Source organism: Chiloscyllium punctatum, chromosome 39 (genome assembly GCF_047496795.1).
Source record: "Chiloscyllium punctatum isolate Juve2018m chromosome 39, sChiPun1.3, whole genome shotgun sequence".
NCBI classification, from domain to species: Eukaryota; Metazoa; Chordata; class Chondrichthyes; order Orectolobiformes; family Hemiscylliidae; genus Chiloscyllium; species Chiloscyllium punctatum.
The window spans coordinates 56,364,914-56,389,015 of NC_092777.1; the positions used below are offsets into that span (position 1 = coordinate 56,364,914).

The 24,102-nt window shown below is 44.4% G+C and overlaps 1 protein-coding gene across 3 annotated transcripts in view; it reads right to left on the reverse strand.

The window, feature by feature from the left end:
- aatkb (apoptosis-associated tyrosine kinase b) overlaps nt 1-13,028 on the reverse strand; it is a 404,882-nt gene extending 391,854 nt beyond the window's left edge. For all 3 annotated transcript variants that reach the window (XM_072558766.1, XM_072558767.1, XM_072558765.1), the window contains exon 1: nt 12,627-13,028. In XM_072558766.1, coding sequence (XP_072414867.1) covers nt 12,627-12,720 — 94 coding nt within the window. In that variant the 5' untranslated portion in view covers nt 12,721-13,028. The remainder of the gene's footprint in view (nt 1-12,626) is intronic.
- Nucleotides 13,029-24,102: the final 11,074 nt, after the last annotated feature.

A 24,102-nucleotide genomic window follows, 5' to 3' on the forward strand; every position in this document is an offset into this window, starting at 1 on the left:
TGTGGTCGTCACATCCACATTATTGATATTTATTGTAAACAGCTGAGGCCCCAGTACAGATCTTCACAGTACCCTACTAGTCACTGCCTGCCAATGCAATAATGACTCGTTTTTTCCAAGTCTGTTTTCTGTGTGTTAGCCAATCATTAATCCATGCCAGTACATTACCTCCGAGTCCATGTATCTTACTTTTGATAACCAAACTCTTGTGGAGGACTTTATCCAAAAGACTTCTGAAAATCCAAGTGCATTGCATCCACTTTTATCAGCTTTATTAGAAACATTCTTTCAAAACAGCAACAGGTCCATCAAACATGACTCCCCCCTTCACAAATCCATACCAACTCAGATGCCCAATCAGATCACCAATAGCCAAATGTTCACAGATTCTAGCATTTTCCTTACACCTGTTGTAAGAGGTCTGTAGTTTGTCACTTCTTCCCTCCCCATCTTAAACATCAGGTTGATATTTGCCATCTTGCAATCGGCAATCAGTTACAATTGGGAAAACACAGGAGGCCAGATTAGAGGAGCACAGAGATCTCTGAGGATTATGGTGTTGGAGGAGGTCGCAAGGGAGGGGCAAGGTCATGGAGGGATTTGAAAATAAGAAAAAGAGCTTTTAAAGGAAGACATCGGTCTTGCTGTGAGCTGTGACGTAGGACGTTGTGACCTCAAATTAACCATGCTAAATATATCAGAACGTGAATGAGAGGGATCACATCAATCTGTTTCCAGGGATCATAATATTCTTAGCTCTCTCTTATTCCCAACTGAAAACCTTCCCACGCCCCCAACCTCCTCACTGACCCAAGGTGTTTCACTCAGACAAATACCTCCCTCCTCCATCCATTCTCAACTTGAGTGCTGCTCCCATCCTGCTGAGGTACTTCCAGTTTGCTCCATTTTGCATTCTTTCCTACCTTTCACCAAGTGAGCAATAGGAGCGATTTATTCCACGATTGGGTATTTTTTATTGGACAGTTCAAATGGAAAGTGCTCCAAGTTCATCCCAAGTCTGAAGGGATCAGGATTCAGGCCAGTTGAATCAGTGGGACCCTTTTTGCAAATGGCGTGCACAGAATCACATGATTATTACGGTGGAGAAAGGTGCTGTTGGTGGGCCTATTGTGTTTACACTGGCTACCTTAATGAGCGTCGCGACTCAGTGCTATTCTCCCGCCTCTCCCCATAACCCTGCACATTGTTTCTTTTTAAATAATTATCTCACGCCCTTTTGAATGTCTCAACTGAACCTCCCTCCACATCACTTCCAGGCAATGCACTCCACACCCTGACTACCTGCTGTGTGGAAAAGTTTGATCTCACATCACCTTTTTTTTTCTTTCGCAAATTGACTTATATCTTACCCCTCTCGTTTCCGGTGTGGTTATGAGAGAGAATAGTTTCTCCATACCTACTCTGTCTAGCCCCTCATGATTTTGGAAATAAAACTCAAATTTGCTCCCTATAGAAAACCGTCCCAACTTCTCCAACTGGCCTTCGTGAATGCAGCTTCTCATAAACTTGAACTAGTTCAAGTCAGAATCCAATTGTGATACACAGTATTATCAATGGGACGTTTCCCTTTATGCCTGCAGGGTCAAATGTTACAATATGTACAATGTAAACTTTGTGAACTATTTAATAATGAATTGTAAAATATTGCAGAACAATTTTCAGAAGTAGAGACTGAACGGAAAAACACACCCAACTCTGTGTGACTTTATTGCAATTAAAAGTTAATTCTAGCATTTATGTAACTGTGATCCAGATGAAGTAGATTGCTTCCTGTGTAAAAATCACATGTTATGAACACAGATGTGTTTATGCAATTGCAGTATATGAGCAGTACAAATTCTTTTATTTAGTCAACCATGGAGAGGCAGCAGTACATTATTGATATATTTGTTCGACATTTAATTTGTAATGGGAGCCTTGCCACAGTGCATCTACTTACATATTAATGAACAGGTCTAGCCCCGGGGTTCCTACAAACTTCATCCAATAGGTGTCAATGGCCTGGGGCACAGCACCCCAACCTGGAACAATGGTCCTTATCAAACCCTCCCACAGCAAGGCGGCTCAGTGGTTAGCAATGCAGCCTTACAGTCATAGGACCCAGGTTCAATTCCACCCTTTGTGTGGATATGCACGTTCTCCACATGACTACATGGGTTTCCTCTGGGTGCCCTGGTTTCCTCCCACAGAATGTACAGATTAGGTGGGTAGGCCATGCTAAATTGTCCAGGAATGTGTAGGTTAGGTGAATTAGCCATGGGATATGCATGGTTATAGGGATAGGGTAAAGGGTGGGTCTTGGTGGGATGGCCTTCAGAGGGTTGGTGTGGACTCGATGGGCCAAATGGCCTGCTCCCACACTGTTGGGATTCTATAACTCTACAAAATGCAACCAAAGAGGAGAGCGCTTTTGTATGCATAAAACATCTCTAAACACCATTAAACATCACATGGTACTTCACTGGAACCAGGCCAAATTGTTCTGTGTTTCTATTGATTCTACTGGGTCTCTGATACTTCCTTTCTGATAGCAGTACTGTATCTGGTGGCACTTGTAAACTCATGGACTTCAGTGGGTTCAGAAGGCAGTTCACCTGCACTCTATGAACGTATAAAGAAAACCTGGTTTGATGTTGAACAAAGCGCGAAAGTAAGAACATATTAACAGGAGATGGTGACATAGTGTGATGATACCATGGCTTTAAGAGATGTATTTTGTCCTTTTTTTAATGAAGAAAGGTTGTGACAGAGGTGCCCCAAAGCCAACAAATTTAAAAGCTTGTGAAGCCTTGGGATTTTTTAAAAGTTGGAACAATAGAAGCAGCCTGAATGGGTGGGGTCAAGCTCCTACAGAGCCAGAATTTTTAGTTTTAGGCTTTCAGTAACAGTTGCTGGGGACTTGAAGTTGGATTTGGAAGCTGCAATAATCTCTCCCTGCTACTCTCCCTCTTTCTCTGTCTCTCTCCCTCAGAGATTTCTCTTGGTGGATTTCCTCCTGGACTGGAGATTTCCATGTGAGACAGTCTATTTTGCTGAATTCATCTTTGTCAAGGGTGTGCTTATGGGATGTTACTGTATTGGAACAGTTACTGTTTAGTAGTTAAATAATCAGTTTTGCTGTTAAGTTTTCCAATAGTGTTAAATTATTCCAATTCTTTCTTCTGTTGTATTTTAACTATAACGTAGGAATAAAATGTGTTTTGCTTCATGATTGGTAGGTTGACCAATCGAATCACATCCAGAATGCAGCATCTGGCATTTACCTTCAAAATAAGAAAAACTTAGTGTCTTGCCTAAACTGTTAATATATTTTAAGGGGGTTTGGTCTGGACCATAACAATAGTGGTAATATCATTGGACATGTAATCCAGAAGTTGAGGTGAATGCTTTGGGGACATGGATTAAAATTCCACTGTGACAGTTGGTAGAATTTGAATTGTATTAATAAATCTGGAACTGAGTGCTAGTCTCATTAATGGTGATCACGATCATTAGTTGTGACCATCACGGCCATCATCAATTGCTGCAAAAAACACACCACTTCACTGATGTCCTTTGGGTTAGGAAATCAATTGGCCTTACCCAGTCTGGCCTACATATGACTCCAGATCACAGCAATGTGGTTGACTCTTGACTGCCGAAGAAATGGTCCAGCAAAATAATCAGTTCGAGGGCAATTAAAGATGGGCAACATGTATTAGTTTTGTCAGAGTCACCCATATCCCATTAAAGAAAAACGACTCAGTCCTGAATGAAGCAAATGTGTTAATTAGAATGAAGTGACTCATGTCAGGTTGTTATTTTTCACATAAGAAAATATCTTTCTCGCTCTCTGTCTTTGTGTTACTGGCACTGTTCTCCCCTTTGCACTTTGTAGAGTGGGAGGGTTTGATAAGGACCACTGCTCCAGGTTGGGGTGCTGACCCCCCAGGCTGTTGACACCTATTGGGTGGAAGTTTGGAAGAACCAAAATCACTTGTTATATAATTATAAAACCCCTACAGTGTGGAGTCAGCCATTCGGTCCACCAAGTCCACACCAACCCTCCAAAGGGCATCTCACCCAGACCCTACCCCATCCCTGTAACCCCTGCATTTTCCATGTCTAACCCATCTAGCCCACATACTCCTGGACACTATGAGGCAATTAAGCATGGCTAATCCACCTAACCTGCACATCTTTGGACTGTGGGAGGAAACCCACGCAGACACAAGGAGAATGTACAAATTCCGCACAGACAGTTGCCTGAGGCTGGAATTGAACCCAGGTCCCTAGCACTATGAGGCAGCAGTGCTGACCACTGAGCCACCATGCCACCCCATGGATGAAAATATAGGTAGTCTGATTAGTGAGTTTGCAGATGATACCAAAGTTGCAGATTATGAGGAGGATTCTCAAATGATACAACGGGATAGATAGATTGCAGAATTGGCAGAGAAGTGGCAGACGGAGTTTAATCCAGACAAACTCAAGGTGATGCATTTTGAAAGATTAAATTCAGGTGAAAATTGTACAATAAATGGCAGAACCCTTAGAGCATTGACATACAGAGGGATCTGGGTGCACAGATCCACAAATCCCTGAACGTGGCAGCTCAGGTGGATAAGATGGTCAAGAAGGCATACAGAACACTTTCCCCCATTGGCCAGGGCGATGAATATAAAAGTTGGCAAGATATGTTATAGCTGTATAAAACTTTAGTTAGGCCACATTTGGAATTCTGGGTGCCACACTACCAGATAGTCATGGATGCTTTGGAGAGAGTGCAGGAAGGTTTACCAGGATGTTGCCTGCTCTGGAGGGATTTAGTTATGAGGAGAGGTTAAATAAACTCGGATTGTTTTCACTGGAAAGTCAGAGGCTGAGGGGGACCTGATGGAGATCTGCAAAATTATAAGAAGCATTGATAGGGTGGAGAGTCAGAGGCTGTTCCCCAGGGTAGAAAGGTCTACTAAAAGAGGACTCAGGTGAAGGTGAGAGGGGGGAAAGCTGAGGGGAGAAGTGCAGGAAAAATGTTTCACACAGAGGGTGGTAGGTGCCTGGAACACACTGAAAGTGGAAATGGTGGAAGCAAGTACGATAGCAACATTTAAGGTGTATCTTGTTAGGCACAAGTACAGGAGGTGATATGGGGGATAGAAACCATGTATAGGCCTAAGTCGCAGGACTAAGTAAGGACTAGGAATCGGCACAGCCTTAGTGGGCTGAATGGTCTTTTCCTGTGCGGTATCAAACTGGTATAATTTCAGAAAAGGACAAGAATTCACCCCTTCACCAACAGTATGTAAACCACACCACACACTCCAAACACAACCCTATAATCCATCACAGAGCAAACTCTTTGGCACCGTTGGCTGGGGAGGGGACAATTACCTTACCTCGTTGGCCTACTAATGATCAGATACAGACATACTGCTCCCGAAACCACCATCCTGTATGTGTTCTCAATTAACCTGTTCAAATGTGCCTGGGTCAGATGGGATTTGAACCTAGGCCTCCTGGGTTAGAGACAGGGATGTTACCATTGCCCTCAGAACGTTGTTCTTTATTTTTAGATCAACCTGTTCAGGGATGTGATAACAGCTCTCTCTGCAGCAGATGGGACTTGGCTCCAAAGTAGGGACACCACCAATGTGCCAATACAGATCCTTAGATAGACAGCTCCCAACAACAGGAACTGAACTCACAGCAAACAAGCTGCTATCAACTGGCAGTATTACAAACCCCATGTCTTCCCCACTATACCATCACCTCTGTTTAGCTGACTACACCTGGCATTCCCGGGGGGTCTCCCATCCAACCTGACATGACCTAATAGCAGACATTTTCAGACTAATATGGCTGTAGATAAATTCATCACAAATACTTTCCAATCAAACTGCTTCAAGGGGGGGGGGGGGGGTACAGCACAGTGGCTAAGTGGTTAGCATTGCTGCCTCACAGCACGAGGGACTCAGGTTCAATTCTAGCCTCAGGCGATTCTCCCTATGTTTGTATGGGTTTTCCTTCCACAGTCCAAAGATGTGCAGGTTACATGGACATGCTAATTTTCCCACAGTGGCAAAACTGAGGACTGCAGATGCTGCAGATTAGAGTTGAGAGTATGATGCTGGAAAAGCACAGCAGATCAGGCAGCATCTGAGGAGCAGGAGAATTGATGTTTTGGGCAAAAGCCCTTCATTGCCCATAGTGTCTAGGGATGTGTTGTTCAGATAGATTGGCCATGGGGAATACCAAGTTACAGGGATAGGTTTTGGGGGAGGTTGGGAGACTGGGTGGAATGCTCTTCCGAGGGTCAGTGTGGACATGTTGGGCTAAATGGCCTGTTTCCACACTGTAGGGATTCTATGAATGCTATAACTTACCACTGAAACCCAAATCCCCTGGCTCACAGGAACAGACACTACACTGTGCCACAAAGGACCTTTAACAATTTTGTTGGACGAGTCAAAGGTCAACTTATCGTTATTCGAGTCAACCTGCGCTGGAGGGACATCAACCCCGACCTCCTGATCCTGAGGTACGGACACTACCACTGCACCACTGAAACCCTTCACAAAACTGCTCTCTCTCCAGCCTAATAAGGGCTATCCTCATCACGACTAAATCGACATCTTGCAGGAAGAGGGAGAGATGCCTCTGCAGCTGAACTACAAGGAAACAAAATCCGGGGGGATAGTGGGGGGGGGGGGGGGGGGGAATACATTGCGAAAAAAGGTGCGCTTTCGGTACAAAGAGATAGACGGAGAGTGGGGGGGGGGGGGGGGAGAATGTAAATCCGTGAATGTCAGAGAATAGGGGTTTCAGTTCTGACTGAATTACAGTCACTCCGTTCACTGTAACGCCAGTCCCTACTCCCCCGGCGACCTTACGGGGACTATGATTTCCGATGTGTGTGTGTGTGATTTTTTTTTCCCCGGAGGTTTTAAGCAGCGGATGATCTCTGATTCACTGCGGTTCTAACACCAAGTGGGCTCATACCGGAGCCCAGTCCCTCTCAGTCAGCATTGACAATGGCACAGTCCACGATAAACCCGCTACTGCACCACGGCTCCCGACAAACCGCTCACTGGTCTCTCTGTGCGTTTCTGTGTGTATGTGCCTCTGTGTGTCTGTGTGGGTCTATATGTGTGTCTCTGTATGTGTGTCTGTCTGTTTCTGTGTGTGCGTCTCTCTGAGTGTCTGTCTCTCTGTGTGTCTATGTGTGTGTGCATCTGCCTCTCCCGCTCTGTCTCTGTGCATGTGTGTCTGTCTGTGTGTGTATGTGTGTCTTGTGTGTATATGTGTGTCTGTCTCTCTCTGTGTCTCTGTGTCTGGGTGTGTGTGTCATGTGTATATGTGTGTCTGTCTGTGTGTGTATGTGTGTCTTGTGTGTATATGTGTGTCTGTCTGTCTCTCTCTCTCTCTCTCTCTGTGTCTCTGTGTATCTGTGTCTGTGTGTGTGTGTGTCATGTGTATATGTGTGTCTCTCTCTCTCTGTGTCTGGGTGTTTCTCTGCGTGTCTCTCAGTGTGTGTCTCTGTGTGCGTTTGTTTGTGTCTCTGTGTTTCTGTGTGTTTGGGGTGGTGGGGAAGGAGGTTGGTTTGTGGAGATGCAGTGCCTTTAGCAGCACATCTCCACCCCAGCAATGAACCACACTGTGGCCATCAGCATGGGTGGTAGAGGAAGGGAAGAATAGAGTGGGTCAGGCAGAGGGGAAGGTAAGGGAGACAAAGGGGGGGCACAGTGAGGATAAGTGGAAGAAGGCTAGAAAAATGAGAGGTTAAAAAGAGAGGGAAGGGTAAATGGAGGGAGAGAAAGAATGGTTGGGGCAAGAGGGGATGGGAAAAAACAGGGAACAGGGCAGTAGCACTGCTAACTGAAGTGAAACAGGGAGTTCAGCAAAGGAGATACTCCTTTTGCAGCCTCACGGTTTTGGATTTTGCTTCAGTATCCAGCAACTTACTGATTGGTGAGTAACTAGTAAGTTGTACTGGTTCCAACAAATAGTTTGTAATGTTAAGGCACGGCAGGGCAGCTTAGCCAAGTGGAATGTGGTATGTGGGAAGTCGTGTCCATGTCTTGTGGCCCTGACAACCTCATGGGCAAGAAGTAGCAACAACTGCAGAAGCTGCAGCTCTGGATTCCTGAACTAGAGTAGTGGCTGGAGTCACTGTGGTCCATATGTGAGGCAGGAAACTATGTGGACAACACATATCAGGTAGTGGCTGGGAGTGTGCAGTCAGAGGGTGTGGGAGAGTGTGCCACACCAGAACCAGACAGGTAGTGTAGTGATTGCCCTGAATTGATCTCACTCTATCTTTCAAGTCTAGCGCATGATGGCTGGCTCGAGACAAAAAAAAACTGCAGATGCTGGAATCCAAAATCGACAAGCAGGAGGCTGGAAGAACACAGCAAGCCAGGCAGCATCAGGAGGTATGTTGCCTTCTCCTGAAGAAGGGTTATGTCCGAAATGTTGGCTTCGCCACCTCCTGATGCTGCCTGACTTGCTGAGTTCTTCCAGCCTCCTGCTTGTCTACCATGGCTGGCTCAGTTCTGTGGGAAAGAAGAAGGAACATTGGAAGGGCAACTGATATTGGTTGCATTATTTAAGGGACTAGATGGACAGTTCTGGGGCAGCGGACAAACTACAGGATGGTATGTTGGCCTTTTTGGTGTTGAGATCGAGGATGTCACAAAGCAAGCTGCAAAACATTCCGCTGGGGAGAGGAAAAGAGCCAGAAGTTATGATGCACATTGGTACCAATAGCATAAGTAGGAAGAGGGGTGAGGTGCTGAAAGCAGATTTTAGAGAGTTAGCAAAGAATGAAAAAGCCAGACCTCAAAAGCAGTGAACACAGGATTATTCCCAGTGCCATATACTAGTGAGTATTGGAACAGGAAGATTGCGCACGTGGCTGAAAAACTGAAGTAGGAGGAAGGACGTCAGATTTCTGAGGCATTAGGACTAGTTTCATGGCCAATGAGAACTGTGCAAGAGTTACACGTTGGCAGTACTGGGACTAACAGCCTCACAAAGAGATTTGCTAGTGCAGTTGGGATGGATTTAAACTAGAGTGATACGGGAATTTGAGAGGGATTGGAGATTGGAGAGAAGCAAAATTAGTAACAGGAAGCAGAAAAGTAGGTAAATGCAAGGTGTTGCATTTTGGGAAAGCAAATCTTATACACTTAATGGTAAGTTCCTAGGGATCAAAGAGACCTTGGAGTGTGGGTTCATAGCTCCTTGAAAGTGGAGTCGCAGGTAGATAGGATAATGAAGAAGGCATTTGGTATGCTTTCCTTTATTGGTCAGAGTATTGAGTACAAGAGTTGGGAGGTCATGTTGCAGCTGTGCATGACGTTGGTTCGGTCACTTTTGAAATATTGCGTGCGATTCTGGTCTCCTTCCTATTGGAAGGACATTGTGAAACTTGAAAAGACTCAGAAAAGATTTACAATGACATTGCCAGGGTTGGAGGATTTGAGCTATAGGGAGAGGTTGAATAGGCTGGGACCGTTTTCACTGGATCGTCGGATACTGAGGGGTGACCTTATAAAGGTTTATAAAATCATGAGGGGCATGGATAGGATAAGTAGACAAAGTATTTTCCCTGGGGTAGGGGAGGGTAAGTCGGAGTAGAATAGGTTAGGATATCTGGTCGGTATGGACGAGTTGGACTGAAGGGTCTGTTTCTGTGCTGTACATCTCAGTGACTTTATGACTGTAAACCCAAAGACAGACCAATAAAAGCAAGCATCACATAGCACCAGAATGCAGAATTATGTTAACAACAGAAACGTAAGTGCACTCTACCTGAATGCATGCAGCATTTGCAACAAAGTAGATGAGTTGAAGGACCAAAGACAGGTAACTGGGATGATTTAATTGCCGTTATGGAGATGTGGTTGCAGGGTGACCAGGACAGTGAAATGATATTCAGGCATATTCATCATTTAAGAAGGAAAGGTAAAAGGGAAAAGAAGTGTCTGGCAGTGCTCTTAACAAGGAATAAAATCAGTAATTAGTAAGAGACAATCTTCAACTAAAGGTTCAAGATGTAGAATGTGTGGGAGGAGCTAAGAAACAGCAAGGACATCAAACTTGATGGTAATTGGTTATAAACCATCAAACTGTAATGATTATTGGTAGGTATGGTTTATGCCAGGAAATCAGAGTAGCATATAATATGGGTAATACGGTAATAATGGGTAACTTCAATTTACATATAGACTGACTGGACCTAATTAGCACTAATTCTAAGGTGGTGAATTCCTGGAGTGTATATGCTATGAATTTCATGAGCAGTATGTTGAAGAACCAATTAAGGTTTGAGCTATTTTACATTCAGTATTATATAACAAAGAAAACTAATTAACAAGCTAGCTGTAAAAGAGTCATTTGGAAATAGTGACCATAATATGATTGAGTTTTACATTAACTGTGAATGTGATATAATTAATTCTAAAATTATGATTCTAGTTCTGAACAAAGATATATATATGAGGGATAAGCTGGCTAAAGTGGATTGAGATAATATATTAAATGATTGGGTGGAAGATAGGCAATGTCTCGTATTTAAAGAAATATTACATGGTCTACCTTCACCTCAGAGACCATGAAAAACATTAAAGTGAATCAATCGTGGTTAACAAAATAAATTAAAGATTGCATTAAATGAAGTGAAGAAATACTGGGAACCAAGGGACTTTAGAAAATGGAACTGAAAGCAGTTATTATAAATAACAAAGTAATACTTAAAATATTCATTGGATTGATGATTGAAAAATCCCCTGGACCAGATGAGCTACGTCACACAGTACTGAATGAGGTGGCTGTAGTATGCATTGGTGATCTTTCAAAACCTTATAGAGTTGAGAAAGTTTCCTACAGATTGGATAATAGGAAATGTAACCCTCCCAATTAAGAAGGGAGGGCGAGAGAAAACAGAGAATGACAATTAGCTTGATGTCAGTGGTCAAGCAAATCTTAGAAACTACTAGAGAGGATGTGATAGGTCTACACTGAGAAAATAATATGATTAGGCAAAGTCAGCAAATGTTTGACAAATCTGCTGTAGAGTTTTTTGAGGATGTTACTTGTAGCATGTGGTGTATTTGGATTTTCAAAACACTTTGAATAAGTCCTTCACAGGAGATTAGTAAACATAACTGGAGGATATGGGTATGGGGTAACACATTGGTGCGGATTGAGAATTGGTTAACAGACAATACAGAGGGAAGGGATAAAGGGTCATTCTGAGGATGGCAGACTGTTACTAGTGGGGTGCCACAAGGACCAGTGATGGGAACACAATCAACGTAAACTATTTTGATGCGAGCACCAAATGTAATATTTCCAAATACGCTGATGATACAAATCTAGATGGAAATATAAATTGTGGGAAGGATGCACAGAGACATTAAGGGAACTTGGGCAGGCTAAGGAAATGAGCTAGATTATGGCAGATGAAATATAATGTGAGTAAGTGTGGTTATTCATTTTTGTAGAAAAGTAATGAAGATAGACTATTTTTCAGTGGTGGGAGGTCGGGAAGTGTTGATGTCCAAAGGAACTTGGATGTTCATTATTCACTAAACACAAACATGCAGATGTAGCAAACAAATAGGAAGGCAAATGGTATGTTCAATGAAAGGGGATATGAGTACACAAATAAAGAGGTCTTGCTGCAATTGTATTGAGCCTTAATGAGACCACACCTGAAATATTATTTACAGATCAGGTCTCCTTCTCTAAGGAAGGGCATACTTGCCACAGAGTGCAACAATGCTTTATCACACAAATCTCTGGAATGGTATAATTCTTAAGAAAGAATGAGGAAACTGGGCCTGCATTCTCTAGAGTTTCAAAGGTTTCATTGAAACTTACAAAATTCTTATGGGGGTGACAGAGTAGGTGTTTATAGAAATATGCCCTCCCCCTCCACTTGTCAATCTAGAACCAGCCTCAGAATGAGAAGAAGGCCATTTAAGATTGAGATGAGGAGGAAGTCTTATTCACAGGGTGGTGGGGATGTGGAATTCTTTACCCTAAAGATTTTAGGAAGATTAGTCATTGAGCATGCTCGAGATAGATAGCTGGATACTAATGATATGGAGGAATATGGGGACAGTGAGGAAAACTGACATTAGGTAAATAACCAGCAGGGATCTGTTTGCATGTGAGGGGGTCGGGCTTGATGGGCAGAATGATCTCCTGCGCCGATTTCCTATGTTGTTACGAAAGAGGAGGAACGGTAGATGGAGGGTGATGGAGGAGGAGGGGGCAGAGGAGGTAATGGGGAAGCTGAAGGGGGGGGGGGGGGGGGAGTGGGAAAAGGACAGGAAGGTGGAGGGGGATACATAGAAATGAGGCATAGAGGGAAACGGGAAGAGAAGAGACAGAGAGCTAACGCTCAGCACTGATAGGGTGCTGCAAGCGAGGACAGGTATCCTTCCTGAGCTGCACTGAGGAGGAGAGACTCGTCGGAAGGCAGTCCGCATCTTATCTCTTTGCTTCAAATATTGCTTTGCAAACACGATAGAAAAGCAGGGAGAAAGATCACAACAATTAATAAACGAGAGAGAGAGAGAGAAAATGTCTTTTTGTTTTCTTTCATTACTCACCCGGGTCGAAATGAGAGCTGAAAGCCAGGCTAGGATTGCAGAGTCCTGAGCATAAGAGAAGCCAAACAAGCCTCAGATGCAAGCTCCTCCACATGGTTATTATTAAGAGAAATGATATATTTTAAAGAAAACAAAAACAGTGCCTGATAAGAGAGGAAAAAAAATTAACTTGATGATAAACAAATTTCTGACAGCAATTGATGAATGTGTGATTTTTGTTGTTGCTGTTCTCTGTTGCAGCCGTGGCTGAAGTTACTGCCTAGCTGCCTAGTGAATGGCTGAGGAACAGTGTCTCCTGTCTCCCCTGGACAAAGCTGGTGTCCTCCCGCTGCCCGAACTCCATCCTCGCGGCTCGCTGGCAGCTAGCGATGCAGAGGTGGGCCGGCGGCGCGCACTCCCCACACAGTGCGGGCTCCCGCGGGCACGCAGCGCCATCTTCTCGTCGTCGGCGCGCGCACGGGGAGCGCGCTCATTCCACCCCCCCCCCCCCCTCCCCTCTCTGTCTGTGCACCCACCGTGCACCTGCTCAGGTATTAAACTAGACACCCCCCAATGCCTCACTGAATAGCGCCAATCTGATTTGTGTTTATCATTAATGAGGTGGAAATAACATTTGCAGTTTCCTGAGCATCTATTTGTGTGTGTGTGGATTCTGGGATGGGGAGCTCTCAGCTACAGGCCACCAATAATGGTCACCAAATTATCAATTGGAAAAATATATGCCTTTGCCCAGAGGTTTCATCATCTTCCAATAAAACTGAATAGTGTGTGTGCCAACATAGCCTTATCAGACTATAGGGCTGCTCTCTAAGGCCGTCAACATCATCAAAGACCCATTGCACCCCTGGTAAAGATCTTCTACAACCTCCTCCATCAGGCAGAAGATACAGATGCCTGAACGCACACACCAGCAGGTTCAAGAACAACTTCTTCCTGCCCATTATTAGACTGATGAATGGATTTTGTATTTTATGTTTAATGCTGACCTTGCCAATGTTGATCTCGCCTAGCGCACGCCCTGTGCCATGTAACCTATATGCCTCTGTCTAAGCCATTTTACAACCCCTGATCTGTACAACTTTGCTTACTATGATCTACCTGTACTGCTTCCAAACAAAGCTTTTCACTGTCCTTTGGCACATGTGACAATAAATCAATCAGTCTTCAGAGAGAGAGAGATAACTGGTGGTGATTTAACCCGAGGGCGACCATACCGTAAGAGCAGAAATCAGGCCTTTCAGCCCATCAACTTTGCTCCACCATTCAATCATGGCTGATAAGTTTCTCAACCTCATTCTGTGGCAAGGGGAGAGGTTGAGAAGAAGAATCATTCATGGTAACCTCTGCTGGTGATGGGAATTGGACCGACGCTGTTGGCATCACTGCTTCACAAGCCAAGAGTCCTGCCAACTGAGCTATACCGCCCCCCCAAAACCAAGTAATATAAATGTCCAGCATGGAGTGGTTGGCCTTTTTCTCTGCTATGCATCCAAAGTAATCTCATTCATGTGGAGTAACAGGCACTGCCATCCCATCATTGGATTGGCTCTCCATTCCAGCATATCAGCCAGAGCAATATCCTGTGCCAAGAATTCACCAGCTTTTGGATCAGACATTAAACCTGAAAACATGCCCAGTTGGATGGGCATAAACTATCTCCGTGGTTTTATTTGGGTTTGAGCAGGTGGGCATCAGGGGTCCCTGCCCACTAAACGGAGAATGCTGGAGAAACTCAGCAGATCTGGCAGCATCTGTGGAGAGAGAAAATCAGAGTTAACAACTTAAATCCATGATGATTCTTTGATTTTCAGAAGTTACGAATTTTTAACTAATGGGTTGATTCTACTTTCTGGGTTTTTTTCCCTTCCAACACTCCACAAACAAAACAATCAGCACATGGAAGCTGGTCCTGGCAGTTTTATAATGACCCTTAATGATCAAGAAGTGCTGAGCGCTTGACAGATACCAATGCATACCTGCTCACAACAGTGTCTGAACTGCACCATTTTGTGATTTTGCAAGGGATCCCATTGCCCAGTTAAATGCTTTGTTCCGAAGAGAAAGAGTCAATCAGACCTGCCAAGCCTTTCAGCGTGACAGTCCACAGGTCTGAGATATCATTTTTATAAATTAATTGTGAGGTCCCTCTATTTTGGTACAAAATTCTAACTTCCATGGACATTTCTCACTGTCAAAAATAAACAGTTCTTTGCACTTGTGATATGCGTCACACTTTTACATCAGAAATGTTACTTCTCACACTTCCCTGATACTTTCACCTCTCTTTTTTTAATAGACATTTAACTGTTTGGGTTGCAAACTGGTGAGGCAGATCAACTATCTGGTACAAAGCCTGGCCTGATTTTAATACAAATGGTAACAGTGAAAATTGCGCACCCTATAGAGTCTTATATATTTCCAGTGACCAACAGTGACAACTTGCATTGATGTAGCACCTTCAGTGAACCATCACAGGGCACTTCATCAGAGTGTTGTCTAGCAAACTTTAACACTGAGCCGTATAAGGATATATTAAGAAAGGTGACCAGAATATGGTCAATGATGTAGGTTTTAGAGACCATCTTAAGAAAAGGATAGAAAACCAAACAATGGAGAGGTTCAGGGACAGAATTCCAGAGCTTAAGTTGCTGAAGGCAGAACAAGCAATCTTGGGGTGAATCAAATAAGGAGTTTCAGGAATTTGCCAGGGAATTTAATCCCCACTCTGTTCACTCCAGTGGGTGTGCTATCTATGTTGTTCCACGATAAACTATGTGGAATTGGTTGAATTGGTCAAACTGATTTTATTTTGAACCTGTGTTATTGGGAGTGGGAGGAGATGTAAATATATAAAGGTTTAGCTGGCTAGTTTTGAATTCAGGTTGAAGCAGTATTAGCTCCACATAATTCTTAAGCCCATAACATTTCTTGCATAAAGAAAAGTCAGTATCTGTCTCTCCATTGCAAATATTGCCAGGCTCTGATAGACTGCAGCACACTCAGTGGGGATGCAGTCCATGCCTGTAAACTTTATATTTCTATTCAGTACAGTGATATATATCAACTTGTATCTTCAAATGCTTTTGAGCAGCAATGTTTAGATATGCTGGGGAGAGAAGTGTATAACTGTGGATCTCTGACAGAGATTAATCACAAAAAAATTATCTCAAAGTAAATAAAGTTTTACATTTATGAAGGACCTCTCAGAAGTCTCACAGAGTATTTGCATGCAACAGAACACCTTGCAATGCACTGATGGTTACGAGCTGGGCAAGTGTACTTTGCACAAATCAAGATACTACAAGCTGCAAAGAGACAAGTGATCATTTACTCTGTTTTTAGTGCTACTGATTAAGAGAGAACAGTTGACCAAGACGCTAGGAGAACATTTAGCTCATTCTCATTTAGGAAAAGAGAAAGTCTTGCATTCCACAAGCATCTTTCATGTTTACAGGGCATCTCAAAGTCCTTTCTAGTCCATTAAGCACTTTTTAAAATGTAGTCATTACTGTTATGAAGGAAATCTGGCTGCCAATTTATTTACAACAAGCATGCAAATAATCAGATAATCCATTTTTGTGAATTTGATTCAGAGATAAATATCAGAGAGGATTCTAACTCTCTCCAATCTTTCTTAACATTGAACTTTGGGATCATTCGCATCTATCGAAGAAGACAGGTCAGGGCATTTATTTAACATCTCACCCAAAAGCCTGCCTATCCCAAACAGTTCAGCAATCTCTCAGTACTACATTGGAGGATCAGCCAGGGTAGATTTTGAGGGTCAAGTTCTGGAGAGGAACTTGAGTCCACAAACTTATGATTCAGAGGAAAGGGCAACACTAACTGATGACTAATGGGCTGAAACTGGGAACTAAGACTATGAACATTCGTCTCGTCAATCTGAATCAAGAGGACCAAACCATCATTTCCAAACCAGTCCAAAGCCCTGATATGAAAGATATAAGATCCAGCACAGATGCTGGAACATCTGTCGAATGACACACCTGAATGATTGCATTTTTAATATTCATCCAGCCCTTCACTGCACTGTTCTTCCAGATTATTTGCTCAAATCTTTAATATTCCTAATTTAGGTAAATACATGTTACCACCTCCCTCAAACAAAAACCTAAGGTAGTCAAAAAGACAGCAGATTCATTCTTCGTCCTTCTTCACTCTTTTTACCCTATCTCTTGTGGCTTTGTTATATTTATAGTCCATCATTCATCCCATTCTATTTTATTCAATCTTTGCAATGTATTATTTTCATCAGCCAAAACATAAATCCTGCTAGATTTGATATAAATCTACACTGAACTATTGTAACATCAGTTTGCAAACATTAATTTGACTCATGAACATGTTATAAGATTAACCACGCAGCCCTATAAATTAGGTCAGCCATCACCTCCAAAACTTGTGAATGAAATATTAAAAATAAGGACATCAAACGTTCATTCCTATCATTCGCCAAAGCAATACAGGATGGACTAGGCTTGGGAAACTTGTACTGTGGATGTGTCAAGTCTCACTTTTTACTAAACATGCCTTTAAAGATTAGAAAATCATGGATTGTGGAACTGAATTCCTGATTTGCCTATGAGTTGGACAGGACTTCCCATCAACAATAAAGGTCTGTAAAATTTGTCTCTGCAAGTTGAAAAATCTGCTCCTTTTGGGATAGTGATGAGGTTGTTAACTTGGGTTTTTACAGCACCATGATTTATGTATGTTTACAGATAAACCAACACAGAAAAGCAGGCTATCTACTGATTACCTCGGTGTTTTCTACAAAAGTCAGAGTGCAAGATTTATCCACATTACAATTATGATGACACTACAAACTATGTCACTGTCAGCCAAGTGTTTTGGGATGTCCTAGTGTCATGAAGGGCATAAATAAATGCAAGGGTTTTTGGTTGAATTTGACAAACAGCATTCTTATACTGTATATACAGCTCCATGTGTTTAAATTGATTGGTGTCCTTCCTCATCTAAGGATGGGGGTGCGGACGGGGGGATCTGATTGAAACATACACAATAATAAACGGCCTGGACAGAGTGAATGTTGGGAAGATGTTTCCATTGTCAGGAGAGACAAAGACCTGAGGGCACAACCTTAGAGTAAAGGGAGAACCCTTTAGAATGGAGATAAGGAGAAACTTCTTTAGCCAGAAGGCTGTGGAGGCCAGGTCATTGAGTATACTTGAAACAGTGGTAGATAGGTTCTTGATTGCCAAGAGGATCAAAGGCTGTGGGGAGAAAGTGGGAAAATGAGGTTGAAAACCTATTGGCCCTGATTGAAAGGTGAAGCAGACTCACTGGGCTGAGTGGCCTAATTTCTGCTCCTATGTCTTATGGTCTTGCTATATTCATCAATGAATCCCAATCAATATTCAGCCCATGTTGCAAGCACTCTTGGTTTTCATATTAAGTGTGGCCCATGTAGTAAAATCTTTGTGTATTTCATACAAAATTTCTGCTAAGTTAACTGACCCTGCAACAAAAATGGTTTTAGAGTTGGCATGTTCACTGGTAGATTGAATAATCAAGTATGATCAACCTAACAAGCTCCAATTCTAAATTAATGTCAAGCAATGAAGAGTGCTTTCTGCTCATTATCAACAATATTTAATTCTGAAACTATCAGTGGCTATGCATGCCATCTGGTATATCACTTCAGAGGAGTAAACCAAATTAAATCTCTTGACTTAACTATTTATTTTAGTTATGATGAACTATCTGCCACAGTTATTGATTGAAACTCAAAAACAGACATCTGGAAGATAAAGCTAAGTATTAAATTAAAATGAGCAATCTGGAAACTGCTGAAAGGAAGCTTAAAGAGAAAGGCTGAATTATTTAGTCATGTCAATCATTTGATGTGTTGCTGTCTTGGAAAACTCAGACCTGTGTTCAATGTTATAATGTATGTACATTTTAGAATTTCTTACCACTTTTAGTGAAATCAGATGATGTTTATGTGTTCTCAAATTCAAAGAACCAGAATCATGCCAGGGATGGTTTTATTTAGGATTGATAGGAGCATTTATTTCTCGGGATTTTATTGAGCAATAACAGAGCATAACTTGTACATTTTCTCAGACACTAATCTTCTGTAAAATTTTATTATTAAGTCTAGGAATGATAATATATGCTAAACCATGGCAAGTGCCTGGCAGATTATCAATTCATTCTGCAAAATGTTTGTTGCTATTTAGATCATTCTGTTGATTACCCCAATGAGTGGTATAATCTTTGAAGAATGAAGTTCAGCTCATTAACAATGGTCCTGAGTTTCAATCTCTTGTAGTTTGCCATTTTTGATCTGGGAATGATCATTTACAGTGCTAATAAAGTGCGGCAGGATGTCATTTTGAAAATATAATCCATTTAACATCCATTTAATCAGAGTTTCCCATAAGAAAATAAGATGTACTATAACAATTAGCAGAAAAAGTGCTGAAATCAAAGGAAGTTAACCTCACAAAGCAATTTTCTCAGTGTCCTTAAAATAGTACTTTGCAGAAAGATTTGAGTGAAGTACTTGCATTTTTGACAAACCACACTTTTCCAATTATACAGCTTCTGTTCTTTGGGTGTAAAAGTTTTTATTTGTTTATCTTCCATGAGTGTTCAAATCAAGGAGTGGAAATGAACACTGCTTTTTGCAGACAGCAACGGTCTTAACGAATCTTGTTTAAAGACTGTGTTTTGGGAGGAAATCTGCCATTGTTGCGTTGAGAAAATAGTACTAGCCTTGCCATTTGAGTAGTTCAAGATGTGGTGCTGAAGGACCTTCTCTGTTGTTGCAGAGAATCCCAGGAGACCAATCAAAGATGAAACAGTTGTGTTTTCTCATCAAAGTAGTAAATGAATTGAAGATCTTCCTGTTAACACAATCTTCATGCTCTTCACCAGCTTCTTGTGCCACAGAGTTAAGGAGCGCTGTTGAAATAAACTCAGTGAATTGCTACAGTTTCAAAATGATCAATGTACTCATGACAAATTTTTATTCCTGAGTACAGCTCAGTGAGCAAACTGCTGGAAACAATGGCAGGTGATGACAGGACAAACGTAGGAGAGTGCAGCAGGTTGACATCGCAGGGAAGTAGACTGGGAGGAGTGTGCAGCAGGTCAGTATCACTGTATAACAGACTGGGAGAGTGTTCAGTAGGTCAGTATTGCTGTGCAACAGACTGGGAGTAGTGTTCAGCAGGTCAGTATCGCTGTGTAAGAGACTGGGAGGAGTGTGCAGCAGGTCAGTATCACTGTATAACAGACTGGGAGAGTGTTCAGCAGGTCAGTATTGCTGTGCAACAGACTGGGAGGAGTGTTCAGCAGGTCAGTATCACTGTGGAACAGACTGGGAGTAGTGTTCAGCAGGTCAGTATCACTGTGTAACAGACTGGGAGGAATGTGCAGCAGGTCATTATCGCTGTGTAACAGACTGAGAGGAGTGTGCAGCAGGTCAGTGTCGCTGTGGAACAGACTGGGAGGAGTGTGCATCAGGTCAGTATCACTATGGAACAGACTGGGAGGAGTGTGCAGCCGGTCAGTATCACTGTGTAACAGACTGGGAGGAGTGTGCAGCCGGTCAGTGTCACTGTGGAACAGACTGGGAGGAGTGTGCAGCAGGTCAGTGTCACTGTGTAACAGACTGGGAGGAGTGTGCAGCAGGTCAATATCACTGTGTAACAGACTGAGAGGAGTGTGCAGCAGGTCAGTATCACTAACAGACAGAGGTGTGTGTACAGCTGGTCAGTATCGCTGTGGAACAGACTGGGAGGGGTTTTCAGCTGGTCAGCATCACTGTGCAGAAGACTGGGAGGAGTCTGCAGCAGGTCGGTATTGCTCTGTAATAGACTGGGAGGAGTGATCAGGTCAGTATCGCTGTGTAACAGACTGAGAGGAGTGTGCAGCAGGTCAGTGTCACTGTGTAACAGACCGGGAGGAGTGTGCAGCAGGTCAGTATCACTGTGTAACAGACTGGGAGGAGTGTGCAGCAGGTCAGTATCACTGTGTAACAGACTGGGAGGAGTGTGCAGCAGGTCAGTGTCACTGTGGAACAGACTGGGAGGAGTGTGCAGCAGGTCAGTGTCACTGTGTAACAGACTGGGAGGAGTGTGCAGCAGGTCAATATCACTGTGTAACAGACTGAGAGGAGTGTGCAGCAGGTCAGTATCACTGTGTAACAGACTGGGAGGAGTGTGCAGCAGGTCAGTGTCACTGTATAACAGACTGAGAGGAGTGTGCAGCAGGTCAGTGTCACTGTGTAACAGACTGGGAGGAGTGTGCAGCAGGTCAGTATCACTGTGTAACAGACTGAGAGGAGTGTGCAGCAGGTCAGTGTCACTGTGTAACAGACTGGGAGGAGTGTGCAGCAGGTCAGTATCACTGTGTAACAGACTGAGAGGAGTGTGCAGCAGGTCAGTATCACTGTGTAACAGACTGGGAGGAGTGTGCAGCAGGTCAGCGTCGCTGTGGAACAGACTGGGAGTAGTGTGCAGCAGGTCAGTGTCACTGTATAACAGACTGAGAGGAGTGTGCAGCAGGTCAGTATCACTGTGTAACAGACTGGGAGGAGTGTGCAGCAGGTCAGTGTCACTGTATAACAGACTGAGAGGAGTGTGCAGCAGGTCAGTATCACTGTGTAACAGACTGGGAGGAGTGCGCAGCAGGTCAGTATCACTGTATAACAGACTGGGAGCAGTGTGCAGCAGGTCAGTGTCACTGTGGAACAGACTGGGAGGAGTGTGCAGCAGGTCAGTATCGCTGTGTAACAGACTGGGAGGAGTGTGCAGCAGGTCAGTATCGCTGTGTAACAGACTGGGTGGAGTGTGCAGCAGGTCAGTGTCACTGTATAACAGACTGGGAGGAGTGTGCAGCAGGTCAGTATCGCTGTGTAACAGACTGGGAGGAGTGTACAGCAGGTCAGTGTCACTGTGTAACAGACTGGGAGGAGTGTACAGCAGGTCAGTGTCACTGTGTAACAGACTGGGAGGAGTGTGCAGCAGGTCAGTGTCACTGTGTAACAGACTGGGAGGAGTGTGCAGCAGGTCAGTGTCACTGTGTAACAGACTGGGAGGAGTGTGCAGCAGGTCAGTATCACTGTGGAACAGACTGGGAGGAGAGGGCAGCAGGTCAGTGTCACTGTGTAACAGACTGAGAGGAGTGTGCAGCAGGTCAGTGTCACTGTGTAACAGACAGAGAGGAGTGTGCAGCAGGTCAGTGTCACTGTGTAACAGACTGGGAGGAGTGTGCAGCAGGTCAGTATCGCTGTGTAACAGACTGGGAGGAGTGTGCAGCAGGTCAGTATCACTGTGTAACAGACTGGGAGGAGTGTGCAGCAGGTCAGTATCACTGTGGAACAGACTGGGAGGAGAGTGCAGCAGGTCAGTATCACTGTGTAACAGACTGGGAGGAGTGTGCAGCAGGTCAGTATCGCTGTGTAACAGACTGGGAGCAGTGTGCAGTGGGTCAGTGTCACTGTGTAACAGACTGGGAGGAGTGTGCAGCAGGTCAGTGTCACTGTGTAACAGACTGAGAGGAGTGTACAGCAGGTCAGTGTCACTGTATAACAGACTGGGAGGAGTGTGCAGCAGGTCAGTATCGCTGTGTAACAGACTGGGAGCAGTGTGCAGTGGGTCAGTGTCACTGTGTAACAGACTGGGAGGAGTGTGCAGCAGGTCAGTGTCACTGTGTAACAGACTGGGAGGAGTGTGCAGCAGGTCAGTGTCACTGTGTAACAGACTGGGAGGAGTGTGCAGCAGGTCAGTGTCACTGTGTAACAGACTGGGAGGAGTGTGCAGCAGGTCAATATCACTGTGGAACAGACTGGGAGGAGTGTGCAGCAGGTCAGTATCGCTGTGTAACAGACTGGGAGGAGTGTGCAGCAGGTCAGTGTCGCTGTGTAATAGACTGGGAGGAGTGTGCAGCAGGTCAGTGTCACTGTGTAACAGACTGGGAGGAGTGTGCAGCCGGTCAGTATCGCTGTGTAATAGACTGGGAGGAGTGTGCAGCAGGTCAGTGTCACTGTGTAACAGACTGGGAGGAGTGTGCAGCAGGTCAGTGTCGCTGTGTAACAGACTGGGAGGAGAGTGCAGCAGGTCAGTGTCACTGTATAACAGACTGAGAGGAGTGTGCAGCAGGTCAGTATCACTGTGTAACAGACTGGGAGGAGTGTGCAGCAGGTCAGTGTCACTGTATAACAGACTGAGAGGAGTGTGCAGCAGGTCAGTGTCACTGTATAACAGACTGAGAGGAGTGTGCAGCAGGTCAGTATCACTGTGTAACAGACTGGGAGGAGTGTGCAGCAGGTCAGTGTCACTGTATAACAGACTGAGAGGAGTGTGCAGCAGGTCAGTATCACTGTGTAACAGACTGGGAGGAGAGTGCAGCAGGTCAGTGTCACTGTGTAACAGACTGGGAGCAGTGTGCAGCAGGTCAGTGTCGCTGTGGAACAGACTGGGAGGACTGTGCAGCAGGTCAGTATCACTGTGTAACAGACTGGGAGGAGTGTGCAGCAGGTCAGTATCACTGTGTAACAGACTGGGAGGAGTGTACAGCAGGTCAGTGTCACTGTGTAACAGACTGGGAGGAGTGTGCAATGGGTCAGTGTCACTGTGGAACAGACTGGGAGGAGTGTGCAGCAGGTCAGTGTCACTGTGTAACAGACTGGGAGGAGTGTGCAGCAGGTCAGTGTCACTGTGTAACAGACTGGGAGGAATGTGCAGCAGGTCAGTATCACTGTGTAACAGACTGGGAGGAGTGTGCAGCAGGTCAATATCACTGTGTAACAGACTGGGAGGAGTGTGCAGCAGGTCAGTATCACTGTATAACAGACTGGGAGCAGTGTGCAGCAGGTCAGTGTCGCTGTGGAACAGACTGGGAGGACTGTGCAGCAGGTCAGTGTCGCTGTGGAACAGACTGGGAGGAGTGTGCAGCAGGTCAATATCACTGTGTAACAGACTGGGAGGAGTGTGCAGCAGGTCAGTGTCACTGTATAACAGACTGAGAGGAGTGTGCAGCAGGTCAGTATCACTGTGTAACAGACTGGGAGGAGAGTGCAGCAGGTCAGTGTCACTGTGGAACAGTCTGAGTGGAGTGTGCAGCAGGTCAGTATCACTGTGTAACAGACTGGGAGCAGTGTGCAGCAGGTCAGTGTCGCTGTGGAACAGACTGGGAGGAGTGTGCAGTGGGTCAGTGTCACTGTGTAACAGACTGGGAGGAGTGTGCAGCAGGTCAGTGTCACTGTGTAACAGACTGGGAGGAGTGTGCAGCAGGTCAGTGTCACTGTGGAACAGACTGGGAGGAGTGTGCAGCAGGTCAGCGTCACTGTGTAACAGACTGGGAGGAGTGTGCAGTGGGTCAGTGTCACTATGGAACAGACTGGGAGGAGTGTACAGCAGGTCAGTGTCACTGTATAACAGACTGAGAGGAGTGTGCAGCAGGTCAGTATCACTGTGTAACA